This window comes from Syzygium oleosum, unplaced genomic scaffold, assembly GCF_021117445.2.
Source record: "Syzygium oleosum isolate NSW1041296 unplaced genomic scaffold, Sole_v2.1 Sole_v2.02, whole genome shotgun sequence".
NCBI lineage: Eukaryota > Viridiplantae > Streptophyta > Magnoliopsida > Myrtales > Myrtaceae > Syzygium > Syzygium oleosum.
In genome coordinates this window covers 4,585,342-4,601,904 of record NW_026607486.1, presented here as the reverse complement: position 1 = coordinate 4,601,904, position 16,563 = coordinate 4,585,342, and the positions used below count along the sequence as shown (strand labels likewise).

Below are 16,563 nucleotides of genomic sequence, written 5' to 3'. Positions count from 1 at the left end.
TGCCGATGGGTAACGAGAACGTGGGAATGATTGAACGACAATCAGAAATCATCAGACCTGCAGGGAGACACAGTTCAATTAATGGCAAGTCTTTATTAATGCCCTCTCTCTCTTCATGTTGGGATCACATGTTTGGTTTTTCCACTGATGTGCAAGACTTTCCTATTTATAGTAGCTGCTCTTGGTTCCTAGGAATCCCTCATTGCCCATTTCCTTGCTCTGCTCGTACCTCCCTCCTCTTCTCTGTTTCTTCCCATCTTGGGCAATCGAGAAATGGCGAAACCCGCTTTCGCAGTAGCGACTCTTCTCGCGTGCTCTTACCTTGCCGTGGCTGTCAATGCCTTCTCTCCCTCAGGGTGGACTAAAGCCCATGCCACCTTCTATGGAGGGAGTGATGCTTCAGGAACTATGGGTAATTCACCCTTCATTTTGCCTTTCATGCTTCAAGAATTAGAAGAATGTAGTTCTCTGGATACATAGATAATCCGGAAGATCCCCTTGGACGTCGGATTTGTCTCTGATCTCACGTCGCTTGCTTTTGGGCTGTCGCGGCGGTGGATAAGCCTCGTCTCGCGTTAGACTTGGGCGACCCACTTTAAAGCCTTGTGGGCACGGACAATATTGTGTTGGCTTGGCGGGCTGGTAGTTTGGGGCTTCTTGGTACACAGTTTCTCATTTGTGTTTTGGTTTGCAGGAGGAGCATGTGGATATGGGGATTTGTATTCGGCTGGGTATGGAACTAGAACAGCTGCTCTGAGCACTGCTCTGTTCAATGACGGTGCTTCGTGTGGACAGTGCTACAAAATCATATGTGACCACAATGCAGACACCCAGTGGTGCAGGAAGGGAGTGTCCGTGACCGTCACTGCGACCAACTTTTGCCCTCCAAACTTTGCTCTTCCGAGCAATAATGGTGGCTGGTGTAACCCTCCCCTCCAACATTTCGACATGGCTGAGCCCGCGTGGGAAAAGATCGGCATCTACAGGGGCGGGATCGTCCCCGTCTTGTTCCAAAGGCATGTTCTTCTTGCTGCTCTCTAGTCTTCGAGTCGGAATCTAAGATAAACCACCGTAACCCTGGTTGGCCTTGATGAAATTACAAGCACTAGTGATGCATATTCAGTAGGAAACACAATCGCTGATGACTGATCACTCTTTATGAATCACACGATATAAACTTATCTGATAAGGAATTAGTGCTAATTCTTTACGAAATTAGTATGGTATGGTAAGAGAATACAGATGTTAATCAGTCCAATTAATGAACTTCAAAGCCACTGAAAGGCAGCCTCTCTTGGTAATAGACAAAATTATAGTCCTAACAAGGATGAAAACGAAATCATGATTTCTGGGAATTGACTGGTGCACCGCATAGTCATAATTCTACTAAACCATTGCGACAGCTTATGTAAAATAGCTCAAACTCACACATCTCCACATTCTTCAAGATTTTTAAGTAGTTCGAGATGAAACTTGAATTTGCCACTTTCATCTTTTCTATATAACTCATGCTTTAGAGCTATAAATCTTGCAGGGTCCCCTGCAAGAAGCACGGGGGTGTGAGATTCACCATCAACGGTCGGGACTACTTCGAGCTCGTCCTCATCACCAACGTCGCCGGAAGTGGATCGATCCAATCTGTTTCGATCAAAGGGACGAGAGCGGGCTGGATGGCGATGTCCAGGAACTGGGGGGCCAATTGGCAGTCCAATTCCTATCTAAACGGCCAGTCCCTATCTTTCAGGGTCACCACTACCGACGGAGAGACTCGGGTCTTCGAAGACATCGTGCCGTCGAACTGGGCTTTCGGCCAAACATTTTCGAGCTCTGTGCAGTTTTGATTCAGTGAAGAAGGGTGTGGCCGTGTGAGCGGGAAACCCTGAAAGTTTCAGGAAGTCGGGTTCACTTGTTGGCAGAGGCGTGCTTGTTGCTTTCAATGCTTTGCTGAAGCAGCCCGCCATGGCTTGGAGGAGAAGTGCTTAGCTTCAAATCTATGCGGAGATGAGACTGAGAGATCAAATTAGTGAATTTAGCCGTTGCTCTTGTTTCTTCTTTTTTTTTTTTTTTGAGCTCTAAAGAAAGCACACAATATCATATGGAAGATGGAAATTGCTGAGGGACGATTTTATGCAGCCTGGAGTTTTACTCTGATTCGTTGGATTATTAATGCAGAAATCAATAAAAAGCACAATGAAATAGTAGCTTGCTCGTTTGGAATAATGTAAGTTCACTTTGTACAAGCTTGCTTGCGACGGAAGGAAGATCGGCCGACTCGATTTTTGGGAAATTCCAATAGTTTTTCCCACCCCTCATGTCAACCTTTACCGAAATCTTTATCTTATGATTATGTGATGATTCGTATCGTATCGTCGTGTCATCACAATTATACGGAAAAAGCCCTCCCAGCAAGTGAGTGACAAGTCCAGAACTCCTCGTCTCGGTCATTGGTGCGACGGACCTATCTCTTGTCCAAATCTCTCCGATTAACGAAAAGAAAATTAGAAATTGTTCTTGAGGAAAAAAATTAGAAATTGTAAAATTTTCATGGGAGAATTTCTGGTCAAACATTTTTCTTGATGGGCTCAGCCCGATCCATTGATAACAATGTATAGGGCTGAGCTCGTCAGGTATGGAAAGATGTTTCATAAGGCTACCGCCCAACTTTTCTTGGAGACCCAGAATTTTGGGGGAAATTATTGAAAAAGCCTTAAACTTATTGCGTTTGTGTTAATTCAATCATAAATCTTTAATTATGTCAATTTAGTCTTAAAGATTTTGATGATTTATCAATTTAGTCATTCCATCCAATTTTGACCGGAAATCCCGACGCGGACACTAGCCATCCAACGTGTCATAACCGGCACTCACATGGACAAATTTTTTAAAAAACTCATAATTTTAAATTTTATTTATTTATTCTTTCCTTCTTTTTTTTTTTTTCTTTTTTCCTTCTAAGCCCTGCAAGGGTTGCAAAGCCCTTGCTGGCTGCGAGTGAGGGCTTCGCAGCCCTCGCCTAGGGTCGGCAGGCCCTCGCTGGATTTCGTAAAACAAAAGACGAAAAGATGGAAAGAAAAATAAAAAAATTATAAAAGTTATCAACGTCAGCCCGACTGTTCTACATGGCATTGCCGGATTTCCGATTAAAATTGGCCGGAAAGACTAAATAGATAAATCATCAAAAGGCTTAAGACTAAATTAGTCAAATTAAAAAGTTTTGGATCGGCACAAATATAATAGTTTTTTGATAACTTTCTTCCGACGATGGATCTAACTTGGGACCGATCAAAAGATGACGTTCGTGCAAGGAGGACTGGAGTCCATGAAGCAATATGTGGTACGTTCCTAAATAGCTGTACTTTCCTTCGGGAATTAGTTATGAGATTAGGATATGACAACTTCATTGGTTGAACTCCTCTATTCCTGTCCGACCAAACATCATTCATCCGAATTTTGTGGGGTGACCACTTTTGCTAACAAACTTCCCCCTCTTTTGAATGTCGTATTTACCTAATATTCCTTTGGACAAAAGCCAAACGACGAGTCGTGATGCACGTAGGTGACTTGCCCTTGTCGTTGTGCCACTCTCCTCGTGCAAATCCAAAGCGACATTCTTTAAATTCTAACCGGAAGATATATGAAGGTTGGCCGAGTTCCGATGGGCTAAGGACAGTGGACCGGCATTCCGTCAATTACTCGATCGAATTTTCAATGACCCTAGAAATTAGATCCATTGGCATACCGCGTTTCATGTTAGGGGTGAGTATGGTCCGGGTTGGGCCGGTCCAATGCTTAATCCAGGGACCACCTCGTAAAGTGCTGGTACCCAATTTTTGGGACCAAGGACTGACCCTGTTGAGCCTGGGACCGAGGACTAGACCGATCCCGTGGGTTTGATTCCGAAGTCAACTAGGGACCAATCAATTCTCTTTTTATTTCATCTTTTGTATTCCTTGAAAAGATAAACGTACTCGTTAAAATTTCTGTTCATGTTTTACTTAACAATCAATAATACGTGGCATTTCTTATTCTTGAACGAATCTTTAACTCTGCTAAAGTCAGAGTTGCATGCTGAAATTGTCAAATCACTTGTGTGAGTTGAATCGAGGACCCATAATGCCACACGATTGGATTCACAAATTTATTATATTTGTTTCGAGCATTTGAAGGGAGATTCTTATATTACAAATTCTGACAGGGACCAAGTTACAAGCCCCGTTTTGTTATTGTTTTTTCAAATGATAACATGTCTGTTCAAGTTAATGGTATTCATATTTAAGTAACATTAACAAAAATAAATTGTCACCATGATTGTCGACAAAGATGCAAAATGCATATGGCCATTTAAGTTAAGATTCTTGGGGTCAGTTCTCTTAGAATCGAGTATGGAGGTAGTTACCTTAGAGATGTAGATGTTGATTGCAAACAATGATCCATCTAAATTGTTGAAATCCTAGAGTCTCGTTGCTGATAATCGGCATTGGTGAAGAATAAACAAGCAGGGAGAGAGAGAGAGAGAGAGTCATCGCTAGAGTGAGAGAGAGAGAAAGATCGAGCCACTGAGAGATCGAGAAGAATCTGAGATTGATGGAGAGAGAGAGAGAGAGAGTGAGACTCCGAGAGAGGGAGAGGAAAAGGGCGATAGAAGAGGAGGGATTCGACACTTTAGGTTATTTTCATAGGGTTTAGAAGAAAAAAATTTACAGGGTTGATCCGAGTTAAACCATCCCTAAAACCTCAGGACCAAGGACCAATCCACGTAGCACCGGTTCCAGCGGCCCTAGGATTAGGGACCGACCCAATCCCCCTGAGAATCGGACTAGGATCAGCCGGGTTGGGCCGATCTATGGTTGGTCCAGAGTCAATCCTGGATCAATGCTTACTCCTACTTCTTCATGTCAGAAATTCAATGCAAAAGTTTAAGGCAATACGAGGAGGAGATCGTATGTATTGTAGAGAGGCGATGCGGGGTATTTCAACGTTCCACGGAACGAAAAAGAAGCAACATAGAAAGAGTTAAGGTTAGGAGGAGGTCGTTGATGAGAACATTCCGGTTAGTCGAAAAGCGAAAAGGGTGGTTGACGACCTTGCTCAAAGAGGCCATATGTTATACGACATAGTGCGACATCACAGGTTGTCCTGCCTTGCGAGCTTTGCGTCGAGACCACAACTCCACCAAAGAATAGACAGGCTTCTTAATCACCAAATCTCACTAACCCCCGCCATTCTATCCGTCTTTTCGGTAACGACTCCTGTAGCTCTCCGTCTTTCTTCGCTATTATAAATAACCCATCTTCACTTTCTCTGAATCTGCACACAAAGCATTAAGCATTTTGATCAGCACTTATATCAGCTCACCACCATCAAACAGAAGAACAGAAGAGTTCGAACGCTTCGAACGAACGATGCAAGCCACTGTGGTTGCCCTCGGTTCTGCTGTTTTGCTGGCGTTCGTCGCGAGTAGAGTGAGCGCGCTGAGCTTGGATTACTATGACCAGACGTGCCCGAAGCTCGAGCATTCGGTGAGGAAGGCGGTGAAGAAAGCGATGAAGAATGACAACACCGTTCCTGCTGCTTTGCTTCGCATGCACTTCCACGACTGCTTCATTAGAGTAATTACTTATTAATCCTACGTTTTGTTTTTCGTGAGGTGGGGCTAGCTGTATATATCTTCACTTCTTGGTAGTTCCACTACGAAAGAGAAAGAAAAAATGACTTCTTCTACAGAATGACTCAAACTAAACGACACAGAATAACTCAAGTTTGAATTTATAGAGCATTCATAAAATGGGACTAAAGCCTGATATTATTTCCAGGGATGTGATGGTTCCGTGCTCTTGAACTCGACGGCAAAGAACACGGCCGAAAAAGACGGGCCGCCAAACATCTCGTTGCACGCATTCTATGTGATCGACCATGCGAAGGAAGCAGCGGAAGCTCTGTGTCCCGGGGTCGTCTCTTGCGCCGACATTTTGGCTTTGGCCGCTCGGGATGCCGTTGCTCTGGTGCTTTACGTTTTGCATATACACTCTTCTTTAGAAAGTACACTATAATTTATATTCGCCTGCGTGTTTATCGACATGCCCCGCAGTATACATCGTAAAAATGAACTCGCACGTAATTCGATTCGTGATGCTATCTCGCTATCATTTCTAATAATTCAGCACGATTTTTCCTGAATCTCTACAGTCTGGAGGACCACATTGGGATGTGCCAAAAGGAAGAAAAGATGGGAGGATATCAAAAGCAACTGATACAAGGCAATTACCAGCTCCAATTTTCAACATCTCTCAGCTACAACAAAGCTTCTCTCAAAGAGGCCTTTCCATGGAAGACTTGGTGGCTCTCTCCGGTACAATTTTTCGCGACCGTTCGTATGTATACACACGATCGCTCCGTATTCATCACTCGTATGTGCGTATGCGTGCATAAACTCGTGCATTCTTCGAAGGGTTTGAAACACATGAGTCAGTACTCAGCGGAAACATCATTGCATACTCTTTCTTGGATGAAGTATTGATACATGGCGTCCATGTATAGGTGGCCACACCCTCGGTTTCGCCCATTGCTCGTCGTTCCAAAACCGAATCCACAGCTTCAACGCCCTGAACGACGTCGACCCGTCGTTGCACCCGTCCTTCGCGGCACAGCTGCGGAAGGTGTGCCCGGCGCACAACAAGGCGAAGGGCGCGGGGTCCACGCTGGACTCGACGACGACAAAGTTCGACAACGTGTACTACAAGATGCTCCTGCAAGGGAAGAGCATCTTCACTTCGGATCAGGCGCTGCTCACCGTCCCGAAGACGAAAGCGCTGGTCTCCAAGTTCGCCGAGAGCAGGGAGGAGTTCGAGAAGGCGTTCGTGAACTCCATGATCAAGATGAGCAGCTTGAGTGGCGGCGGCGGCGGCCAAGAGATTAGGCTCAATTGCAGAGCAGTCAATTGATTTTGCAGACAGGGTGATTTGTGTTTGTGTGGCGAAATCGTGATTTCATTTTTCTCTCTTTGGTTTTTTTTGTTTCTTTGGCTGGTTTGATAGTGAATGGCAACAATTCTTTCTCTTTTTATTCAGATCAAATTTATTAGTGAGAAAAATCATAAAGTAAATATTCTTGGCTAATTTGTTAGCCAATTTAAACGGAGTTAAATGAAGAATTTGATTGCACTAATTTGTCAAGTTTTAAGATTTAATTGAAGATTTAGGACCCAATTATATTTTCGTGATGAATTTTAAATCCTTTAAAAATGAGAGTTTTTTCGCCGGTGAGAATTTAAATGTTTGTCCGCGATCTCATGTTGGTAATACAGGAAAATCGTGTAATTGCACTTTCAAAATTATATTCCTAACGCACCCACCCAGACACGTGGAAAATAATATCTTCCCTGGTGTCATGTGCTTTTATATGGAGTACGTCTTAATCTCCCTAAAAAAAATCAAATAATTACTGTACGACCCGTGGGCCTCGCGTTCGGATCCTCTCGGCCCGGATCCGACCCATTTACTCACTCGTACCATGATATGATTACCCCCGGAAAAGTCGAAGAACCGCCGTCACACGTACGTGCCGCGACCGAAACTCCGGTTGAGCTCGAACCGGAATCGGAACGCTCTCGCTCTGATTCTCCAGCGGCCGAGAACGAGAAGCGTGTCGATGCTTCAGGTTCCGATGACCGACCGGAGCGCGCCGCCGTCGTCCATAAGCACGGACTCTGATGCCGCGCAGAGCAACGGCAGTTCAGCAGAGCTCAAAGGAGCTCGCAAGGTGGACGGCGACGGCGACGAAGAAGACGAGGAGTTGCGTGGGCTTCTAATGCCTGACGTGCGTGATCTCCCTCTCGCCCCTCCCTCCGCCGTCGAGTCCAATTTCGTCGCCTACTTCGCTCCAGGTTCAAATCCCATTTCCGAAATTGAGATTACCTTGAGATTGAGATATTAGGAGCATCGATCACGTTTTGGGTTTTGAAATCCGTTGTTCTGTGTCAGATTTTATGAAGCCGGGGCATGATCAGTACGTTTACCGACATCCCAATGGGTGAAATTCCGAAACTTGTTTATCTTTTGAGTATCTTGGTTACGTGTTGAATGCTGAAAGGTGAATTCAAGAGAGCGGTTTATTAACTTCTGTGCGATTCTTGCTTTGGTGTATGAAAGTCTGTGCGTGGTAGGCCTGGCTCCGACTCATGTGGCGTTTAGAGATGAAGGAGGTGTGACGGGGGTCGACTTCAATGTGGGCAAGTCCGATCGCAGCGCCATTAAGGTCACTGGGAAGCGAAAGAAGGTGCTTTTCTTTAGATCCTGTGCATTTCACTTAATTGTGCTGTTGATAGTGTAGAGTGTTATAGTCCAATATCCAAACAGTTTGATTGGGGACTCTCAATAGGTTAATTGTTATGTAATCTTTGAGCATATAGTTCGGTCTCGTGTGATTCCATGGCATCATTCTGTTGAAGAAGCTGACTGATGTATCTACCAAGAGGGAAAAAAAAAATTGGCCAATCATCTTGGAAATAGGTGAATTTTGGTACTTCTGTTTCCTTAAGAGAGTATGATGACTCAATCATATATTTATGAGTTGCTCTGCTGAAAAAGAAACTAATTTGCAGTTGATACCTGTGAGAAACATAGCATCTCTCTCTCTCTCTCTCTCTCTCTCTCTCTCTCTCTCTCTCTCTCTCTCTCCCCTATCTGGCTGCTGGTCCAATTGGAGTTTCTTTGTTTTCACTTTGCAGGCCTACTATGCATGTTGTGATTTGAATTCCTTTAAATATAGGATAAATACAGGGTAAATAAGACGCATGAAAAATTCTGTAATTCTCTAGATTTTTCTTGAATAGGCATTTGGTTCTTCAAAGCAACAGCAACGCAGATGATTTTGAATGGTTTGATGCAATATCGCCTATGCACTTCTCTTTCTTGTGGGTTCATCGGGTTATATATGAGGTGAATAGTTTTTTTTTTTGGTCATAATGATGTGAATAGATGTCCGGCATAGTTTCCTACCTTTTTGTATTATTTCGGCACTAATGAAGAGGTACATCGTACAGAAAAAAATGATACTTTGTGTTGCACGTGACTCTGCCAATTCAATGTCCTGTTAATTGTGGCATTTGAGCTTTTCTCTTTCTCCTTCTTTTTCCTCCAGAACGCCCAGCACTTGGAATCCAACAGTATGCTGTGTAAAGTTTGCACCAAGAGTGATTCTTATGTAGTAAGGTAACATCTTTTCTAGCGGTCTTCTTCAAAAGCTATCTGTTTTATTTACACCCGACGTTCAGACTCCCAGTTGACATCCTGGTTTTGACAGGTGTTGTGTTAAAGGGTCTCTACTGGAGGTGAACGAGAGACTAATCAAGCAGCCTGACTTGCTCAATTCATCGGTAAGGATAAACTTATCTTCCTTTTCTTTTTACCTGAAATAATCTATAAGGGTTCTCTTTCAGATGTGTCTTGTTTGTTTTACTTTTCACTGTGTCGTTTGATTTTCACTTCCATTCACATGATGCTTTTTGACAATGAACAGGCAGACAGAGAAGGATACATTGCAATCATCATGCCAAAACCAGCAGACTGGCTCAAGGTGAAGGCTACATTGCTGGGGCTCGAAGAATACAAAAGATTAAAAGAACAATGCTAAGTTATCAAGAATGGGACAAGTTTCATTGACATGTTACTTGGCAAAATGGGTGAACTGAAACTTTGAGGACGGGGATTGGTGATTGGAGATGGAAATGAGTCTCCACCTGCTGAAGCATGTGATTCTTGACAACCGGGGTTCCTCCCAGGTTAGACATTGGATTTGGTGGTGAGATTGATATCTGTTGTTTCTCTTGCCATGTTGAAGTGATGGCGGGCATTGCATTTTCTTTTTAAATTCCGATCAAGGCAGAAGTAGTAATAGCAACTCATTCTTCAGACTGGAAAGTCTGCAGAGTTGTTCCAATTTGACATCTATTCCCACATTCCTAGGGAAGCCGGTGTTATTCTTGATTTTAAAGAAAATGGGAAACAACCAATTTTGGAACTCTTGGATGGTCAGTTTGTTTTACTTTTTTGGGCAGACATTTAAGTCCCATTATAGTTTCTGGTGTCAAAGTCTTTGCTTAAATGGAGATCTTGATGGCTTTATGAGCAACCTCGTTAGGAGAAAGTTAAGCAGAGTAACATGAACTGATGTGTACTTAAGTGATTTTTATTTTAAGAAGTTGCTTGGCCTAAATTGTGATTCTCGAGAACCAGAATATGATGCCTGATGGTTCTTTTATATCCCTTATTGCTGACCATCAATGAACTGACCAGATTAACCAAAGACTAGTTAGGCCAAATGTGGCTTAATAGTATATGGAAGATGTATTTGCTTGTATTAGTGATCAATCATGAGGAATTTACAATAAACAATATCAACTAAAACAGCTACTACATTTACAGTATTTCGATGTTTATGATACACGTCTGCTGTACTTCCTGTGAGTGAATGATGCTTGTTTATTCAAAGAAGAAGCAGAGCCAGGCACCTTGCCAAAGCCTTGATAGCAGCTATTTTGCCTGATTCAGGGAAGATGCATTTTGCGCAAAAGCTTATTGCGCCAAAAATATCAATGTCATTTCTTATGCCATTTCACTATCATCTACCTTGTTGAGGAGCCATTATTTTTTGCATGATGGACCTCCTGGATGCATTAATGTCATGTAGGCAAAGGCAGGCTAGGTTTTCCAGTTCCTCCAACTGCTCTAGGAAGCAGGTATTGCGATCATTGAATTCCTTCACCACCTCCTTTAACATCTCGCTCTTCCCACTCTGCACACACATGTTGGCAAGTTCTTTCATGTTCTCGACCTTGTCGTATAAGCTTCCTGCCGCTACGCTCATAGTATCTATGTGCTTGATCAGAATAAAGAGGCTCCTCCCAGCCTCATCAAGCTGCGCACCGAGTACCTCTTGCCTGGTCATCTTAGGATATCCTTGGACCGACTTGGTCCTCTTCTTATGTAGTCCCAGTGTGCAACCCATCAGCCTGGTTGCAATCGAAATTGCGATTCGTTTCAGTTTCGCCCTCCTCATCGTCTTCTTGTGCTTGGCTTTTAATTTCTGACGCAGCATGGCAAATGCTTGACAGATGATGTGGATTTTTTCCTTGCTGACTAGGTAAAATGGATTCGTGTGTTGCGAAAATGCAGATAGCTCTTCACATATCATTCGGCATTGATGATCAGTATTGCTTGTTGCATCATTTACCTTTTTGGTTAGCTTGATCGCCCTTTTGATCCGTCGGTTATTAGCACGGGTCTGATGGACACTTAGGATGAGTAGTTCGCACACTCGGCACGTCTCTAGGCTGTCTTCGAAGTAGTCAACGATGAGAGGATGCAAATCTAACGTCTTGATCCAATCTGTCAGTGTCTCTTGCCTAGGCGAGAGTAGATTCTGGGATAGATGCAAGTGGGAGCTCCGGCTCTTAGATGGGGCAGAGGGCAGCTTTAAGGTACTCTGTTTTCCGAGCTGGTCCTGCACTATTTTGCAGATTCTCACATAAGAATCTGTCCTGAGTGCTCTAATGTATTGCTCATTGATGCTTGAATCGCTGCACAGGCTATTCGCGCGTTCCTTTGCGTATCTTCCTGAGATTCAGAGAGCTATATCATCTTAGTGATCAAGTCAGCTAAAATTCGTAGACTATTATTATGTTGACATGTTCATATTTTGGACGCCTTCCATAAGGGGGATTTTTACCTACCACTTCTGCATTTCAATAAAATTAATCTTACCCTTTGTATTTTTCACAAATATCCACCTGCAAAGTTTCATTCAAGCCTATGTCTTTGGGTTCATAACGTTTGTTTCATGTCAAAATTTGGTCAGTTTGATGTAAGATCAGTTCCGTGCTGAAGATCAAGAATCGAAGCAAGGTATGTTTGCAGAAGGCGTAAACAACCGAAACAACTATCCTCGACAACCAAATTTACTCGAACAAAAGAAACTGTTTGGGGGTGAAAAATTTCCTTAAGCATAAAGAGTAACGATCACGAGAAGAACGAAAACCCTCACCTGCACTCGAAAGGGAAGATCTAATCTTTCTGAGCTGAGGCATCTGAAGCATGCCTGCAAAAATGCGCCAGAGCAGAGAGAGCGAGAGAGAGAGAGAGAGAGAAAGACTTGGAGCTTATCTATCTTCAAAGGGAATGTTTAAGCAATCTGGCTTTAGCAATCTTTCGATGGTCTCTGGTTTACGTGTGCGTATATATATAGGCAGTTCTTGAATCATGTTAGAGAGAAATGAAGAGGAAGATACATGGAAAAACACTCGGTCCCGAACACGGAATCATACACCACTCGCCAATCCCAGAAAGCGTTTGCCTTTTCGTCATGCGACAACGTCAATGTACCCCCCTCACGTTGAATGGGTCCGGGTCCTCCTCTGCCTATGTTTTGTGGGAGGGAGATTACTATGTTGGGTGGATTTTATCTGCCAAAAAAGAAATAAAAATGGTTTATGACGCCATAATATTAAGGGTTAATACCATGAAAAACCTCAAACTGGTATACGTATGACAATTTTATCAAAAACTAATTTTTTTACCACCAAAAATCCCAAACTGGTACATTTGTGACAAATTTACTCTCAGTTTGTTTTCGTTAAATTTTACTGTCAAATTACTTTGTTAAATGACATGCGATAGTTAACCGATGTACCAATTTTATGTTTTACCCTCCATTTGTCACAGGTGTACCAATTTGTGATTTTTTGTGCTATTAATTCAATTTAACGAAAACTAACGGAGGGTAAATTTGTCACAAATGTACCAGTTTGGGGTTTTTAGTGGTCAAAATATTAATTTGGGTAAATTTGTCACATGTGTACCAGTTTGGGGTTTTTTGTGGTAAAAAAATTAGTTTTGGGTAAAATTATCACAGATGTACCAGTTTGAGATTTTTCGTGATATTAACTCTAATTAATAATAATAATAATAATAATAATAGAAACAAAAAACAGAAGTTACATTTCTGACCCATTTTTGTGTTTTGCCTTTTGGATTAATTTGGTACTTATGGAAGTCAGCTCCTTTTCCGCGTTCCTCAGAAGATGGAAGTTTCGGAGAATAGGATTGATCGATTCGTGATTGTCACAGCTGCGCCGTCATTCTTTGAATCCACACGTTTGCAATGAGCCCACGCCCTTCCCCGATTTAGACCGGTTCAACAAAAAAGGTTTGGGATCGGTTTGGTGTTCTATTCCCTCTTACGACCGGGTAATTTCTTGTCTTCTGCTCCCTTTTCGTGAAAATAATATTACGTGCAATTTCAGGTTTGCATATTACAGGTGTGTTTGATACGAGCTTCTGACTTTTTCCTCGAATGTGATCTGATTATTTTGTTAAACATCAAGCATCGCGATATCACGCCTCATTCGTTGATGACTTTTTAAGGATCGAAAGAACTTTTTTCTCTTTGGTTCAGATGCTAGTCTACCGGATTTGGATTAGTATTCAACTTGACATGAAATTGTGAACAGGACGAGTCGAGATAGCTCCCCCACGAACTAAACCATAAAAAGAATATTTGACTTTGATGTATGTATTCCTCTCCATGGAGGACTAATAAAGGAAAGTTTTCTTATCCATTTATCGGTCTACGTCTCTCCCTACGTTTTCTGTATATTTCTTTTTGTGGGCTCATGCGTTTCTAGCTAGCAAAACTTCTGCATGTATTTTCCTCCCACGTCGACCGATGCATGCATGCATTCCCATTCCACTTCTTCTCCAACCGGGTTCTCGAGAAAATATACAGAGGGTTAATACCACAAAAAATCCCAGACTGATACACTTGTGATAAATTTACCTCAAATTAATTTTTTGACCATAAAAAATCTCAAACTGATATATTTGTGATAAATTTGCCCTGCGTTAGTTTTCATTAAATTGGATTAATATTATAAAAAATCATAAACTGGTACACCTGTAACAAACGGAGGGTAAAACATAAAACGGGTACATCCGTCAACTACTGCGTGTCATTTAACAAAGCAATTTGACAGTAAAATTTAACGGCAACAAACTGAAGGCAAATTTATCACAGTTGTACCAGTTTGAGGTTTTTTTGGTCAAAAAATTAGTTTGGGATAAATTTATCACAGCTGTACCATTTTATGGTTTTTCGTAGTATTAACCCATACACAAATGCCATATTCAAAGGCCAAGCAAGCGGATCCCACATGAACCCGAAAAATATAAAAAAGAGACGTACCAAAAAAAAGAAATGAGTAGGCAAACTAAAAGAGGGAAGATAACCCGGGAAAGACGAAGAAAATGGAAAAACCACCATATTCACACCCTCCTTATTCTTTTTTCTTTTATCCATTCCGCATCTGGGCCTGCAAAAATCGAAGAGCTTCTTCCTCTTCAATTACTTTACATCTTTTCACATAACGAAAAGGAAATGGCCTGGTATAGATAATGACGATTAATTCTAGATATACCATTCGATTAAAAACTTCTTCTTAAATGATACGGAAATATCACATGAATAAAATGGGGCACATGATTTAATGTAATGTAATATCTTACCAAATCAATTGACCATCGATAAATAATTTAGTATCTTTAGCATTTCCTAAAAATGTTCATATTTTGTAAAATAAATCAAATTAGAACCATGAATTTGGGTGCAAGGATTTCTTCTTCTTTTTTCCTCATTGGTGCAAAAGAAGGGTATTCACATAAGGAACTTGCCTTTCTTAAGAATTTTTTAAAGTGTGTGTCATGGAAGACTAGAAGAAAACCTCTCATTCTAGCCCTCGCAATTAGTTCGTGCACATTCATCGTCAGGTCTTGTCGATAGCCGGCAGAGGTCATTGACCTCAGGTGAGGGACGCCCACACTTGAACTAGCAAGGGCTGCCGTCACCCTCAGGCTCAGCAATAGCCAACGGAGGGAAAAATAATAAAGAAAAGAAAAGAAGAGGAAAAAAAGAAAAATTTACAAACTAAAAACATTGCAAAAATTGTCCACATAAGCACCGGTCGTGCCACATAAGATGATCAGTGCTGACTAGACCATCACGTCAGCGATTTCTGGCCAAAATTAGCTAGAATGACTAAATTGACAAATCGTTAAAATGTTTAGGACTAAATTGGAAAATCATCATGTTTAAGACTAAATTGGTACAATCGAAAAGTTTAGAACTAAATTGACAAGTTATCAAAAGGTTTAGGACTAAATTGGTACAATTAAAAGGTTTATGATTAAATTGGCCGCCGTATAATAAGTTTAGGACTTTTTGGACAATTTTCCCCATAAAATATACGGGTATCTACATGCATGTGTCACAGACCGTGGTTCTCTCGTACTCACGCACCATTATGAGTGGTGCTCGGGGTTAAAGGCTGAAGAGTGAGGATGCAGAAAGGATGAACACAACTGGGTCGTGTGAGTGGTGTCAGGACGGTTAGTGCTAGGAGTTCTAGTATGCAATGAATATATCCTTAGAAACTTTGAAGGCGGGATCGACCTCCCATGCACAAATTGGTCGGGAGATGATGCCGTTCTTCTGATGAGGCCATGGTAGACTGAAACCACTTGTGGTACCTAAAGTATTCTGTGTGTCTCGCTCAATAGACTAAACGTCCAAGTTATGCTAGGTGTGGTACAATCCAATACAAAGAAGATATTCCAACAACAGAACGAGGGTTGGCCTGGTGTAAATGACTCGTCAGGAGCCGCACGAGCTATTCCGCGGCCAAGGAACTGCCGGCCTGTGACAGATGGTAACAAAGCAGGATCCCTTTAGTAGGTGAGTGAGTCGAAGAAAACTTGTGGTCTACCTAGTCCTACGAGGGCGAAGAGTGAATCGCCAGAGCCAAAAGAATGCTCATAACAAATGCGGCTCTCGACCAGCTTCCAGGTTGACAATGGGGGCACACAGGAAAGAACTGATTCCTCACTGAATAGGGAAAACGTTCCTGGATTAATTTGGCGAATCTCAAAATGGGTTTGCTACCACGTTATCAATAAGAAGAAAAACCTCCATTGGTCTACTGAGATAATGAGAAACCGAAAAGTAGGCGAAGAATGTTGTTGTCAAAATGGTGCAGTTGGCGAAAAATGCCACACATGTCAGGGAAAGCATAAGTGACCAAGGGTGCCGAACGGCTTTGATCAAGAAAAGCCACTAGTGGAGCGAAGTTGTTTTATTGGGCGAGCGTCCACCACCCATGTAAGACTCGAAAAAGCAGCATCAATAATGAGAATTGAAGCAGGGAAGCGACAAAACAACCTACAGCGAGGGCGTTGCCGAATTGAGTGGAAGAGAATGTCACGGACCGTAATTCTCTCGTACTTGTGTACCCTTGTGATAGGTGCTCGATCTTATCAGGTGAAGAGTGATGATGCAAAAAAGATGAATACAATTGGGTTGTGAGAGTGGTGTCATAATGATCGATGCTAGGAACTCTAAATATACCCTTTGGAGCTCTGAAGGAAGGGTTGGCCTCCCGTGCACAAACTGGTCGGGAGCTGATGCCGCTCTCCTAATGAGGCCATGGCAAGCTAAAACCAGTTGCGGTGCCTAAAGTAT

General features: G+C 42.3%; 4 protein-coding genes across 4 annotated transcripts; 3 read left to right on the top strand and 1 right to left on the bottom strand.

Annotated features, from left to right (window-relative positions):
* Window positions 1-169: 169 nt before the first annotated feature.
* LOC115668413 (expansin-A11) lies at window positions 170-2,225 on the top strand. The gene is made up of 3 exons (XM_030589875.2): window positions 170-412; window positions 695-1,016; window positions 1,535-2,225. Exons 1-3 carry the CDS (start codon window positions 274-276, stop codon window positions 1,839-1,841), a joined length of 768 nt encoding a protein of 255 aa, XP_030445735.2. The 5' UTR covers window positions 170-273; the 3' UTR covers window positions 1,842-2,225.
* A 3,071-nt stretch (window positions 2,226-5,296) lies between these two features.
* LOC115668403 (peroxidase 64-like) lies at window positions 5,297-7,059 on the top strand. The gene is made up of 4 exons (XM_030589867.2): window positions 5,297-5,609; window positions 5,814-6,002; window positions 6,187-6,349; window positions 6,538-7,059. The coding sequence occupies exons 1-4, from the start codon at window positions 5,403-5,405 to the stop codon at window positions 6,939-6,941; spliced, it is 963 nt and encodes a 320-aa protein (XP_030445727.1). The 5' UTR covers window positions 5,297-5,402; the 3' UTR covers window positions 6,942-7,059.
* Window positions 7,060-7,544: 485 nt separating this feature from the next.
* Window positions 7,545-10,017, top strand: LOC115668628 (uncharacterized). The gene is made up of 6 exons (XM_030590053.2): window positions 7,545-7,882; window positions 7,980-8,028; window positions 8,148-8,274; window positions 9,139-9,209; window positions 9,301-9,373; window positions 9,517-10,017. The coding sequence occupies exons 1-6, from the start codon at window positions 7,648-7,650 to the stop codon at window positions 9,628-9,630; spliced, it is 669 nt and encodes a 222-aa protein (XP_030445913.1). The 5' UTR covers window positions 7,545-7,647; the 3' UTR covers window positions 9,631-10,017.
* A 303-nt stretch (window positions 10,018-10,320) lies between these two features.
* LOC115668618 (UPF0496 protein At1g20180-like) lies at window positions 10,321-12,226 on the bottom strand. The gene is made up of 2 exons (XM_030590047.2): window positions 12,040-12,226; window positions 10,321-11,612 (listed from the first exon to the last, which is right to left on the bottom strand). The coding sequence occupies exons 1-2, from the start codon at window positions 12,089-12,091 to the stop codon at window positions 10,618-10,620; spliced, it is 1,047 nt and encodes a 348-aa protein (XP_030445907.2). The 5' UTR covers window positions 12,092-12,226; the 3' UTR covers window positions 10,321-10,617.
* Window positions 12,227-16,563: the final 4,337 nt, after the last annotated feature.

Bases quoted from the DNA above. Each gene is read 5' to 3' on its own strand.
- LOC115668413 (XM_030589875.2), top strand. From the start codon at position 274: ATGGCGAAACCCGCTTTCGCAGTAGCGACTCTTCTCGCGTGCTCTTAC. The intron at 413-694 runs GTAATTCACCCT...TTTGGTTTGCAG, and splicing joins TGATGCTTCAGGAACTATGG to GAGGAGCATGTGGATATGGG. The intron at 1,017-1,534 runs GCATGTTCTTCT...TAAATCTTGCAG, and splicing joins GTCCCCGTCTTGTTCCAAAG to GGTCCCCTGCAAGAAGCACG.
- LOC115668403 (XM_030589867.2), top strand. From the start codon at position 5,403: ATGCAAGCCACTGTGGTTGCCCTCGGTTCTGCTGTTTTGCTGGCGTTC. The intron at 5,610-5,813 runs GTAATTACTTAT...TATTATTTCCAG, and splicing joins TCCACGACTGCTTCATTAGA to GGATGTGATGGTTCCGTGCT. The intron at 6,350-6,537 runs GTACAATTTTTC...GTCCATGTATAG, and splicing joins AGACTTGGTGGCTCTCTCCG to GTGGCCACACCCTCGGTTTC.
- LOC115668628 (XM_030590053.2), top strand. From the start codon at position 7,648: ATGCTTCAGGTTCCGATGACCGACCGGAGCGCGCCGCCGTCGTCCATA. The intron at 8,029-8,147 runs GTGAAATTCCGA...GGTGTATGAAAG, and splicing joins GTTTACCGACATCCCAATGG to TCTGTGCGTGGTAGGCCTGG. The intron at 8,275-9,138 runs GTGCTTTTCTTT...TTTTTCCTCCAG, and splicing joins TCACTGGGAAGCGAAAGAAG to AACGCCCAGCACTTGGAATC.
- LOC115668618 (XM_030590047.2), bottom strand. From the start codon at position 12,091: ATGCTTCAGATGCCTCAGCTCAGAAAGATTAGATCTTCCCTTTCGAGT. The intron at 11,613-12,039 runs GTGAGGGTTTTC...TCTGAATCTCAG, and splicing joins ATCTTCCCTTTCGAGTGCAG to GAAGATACGCAAAGGAACGC.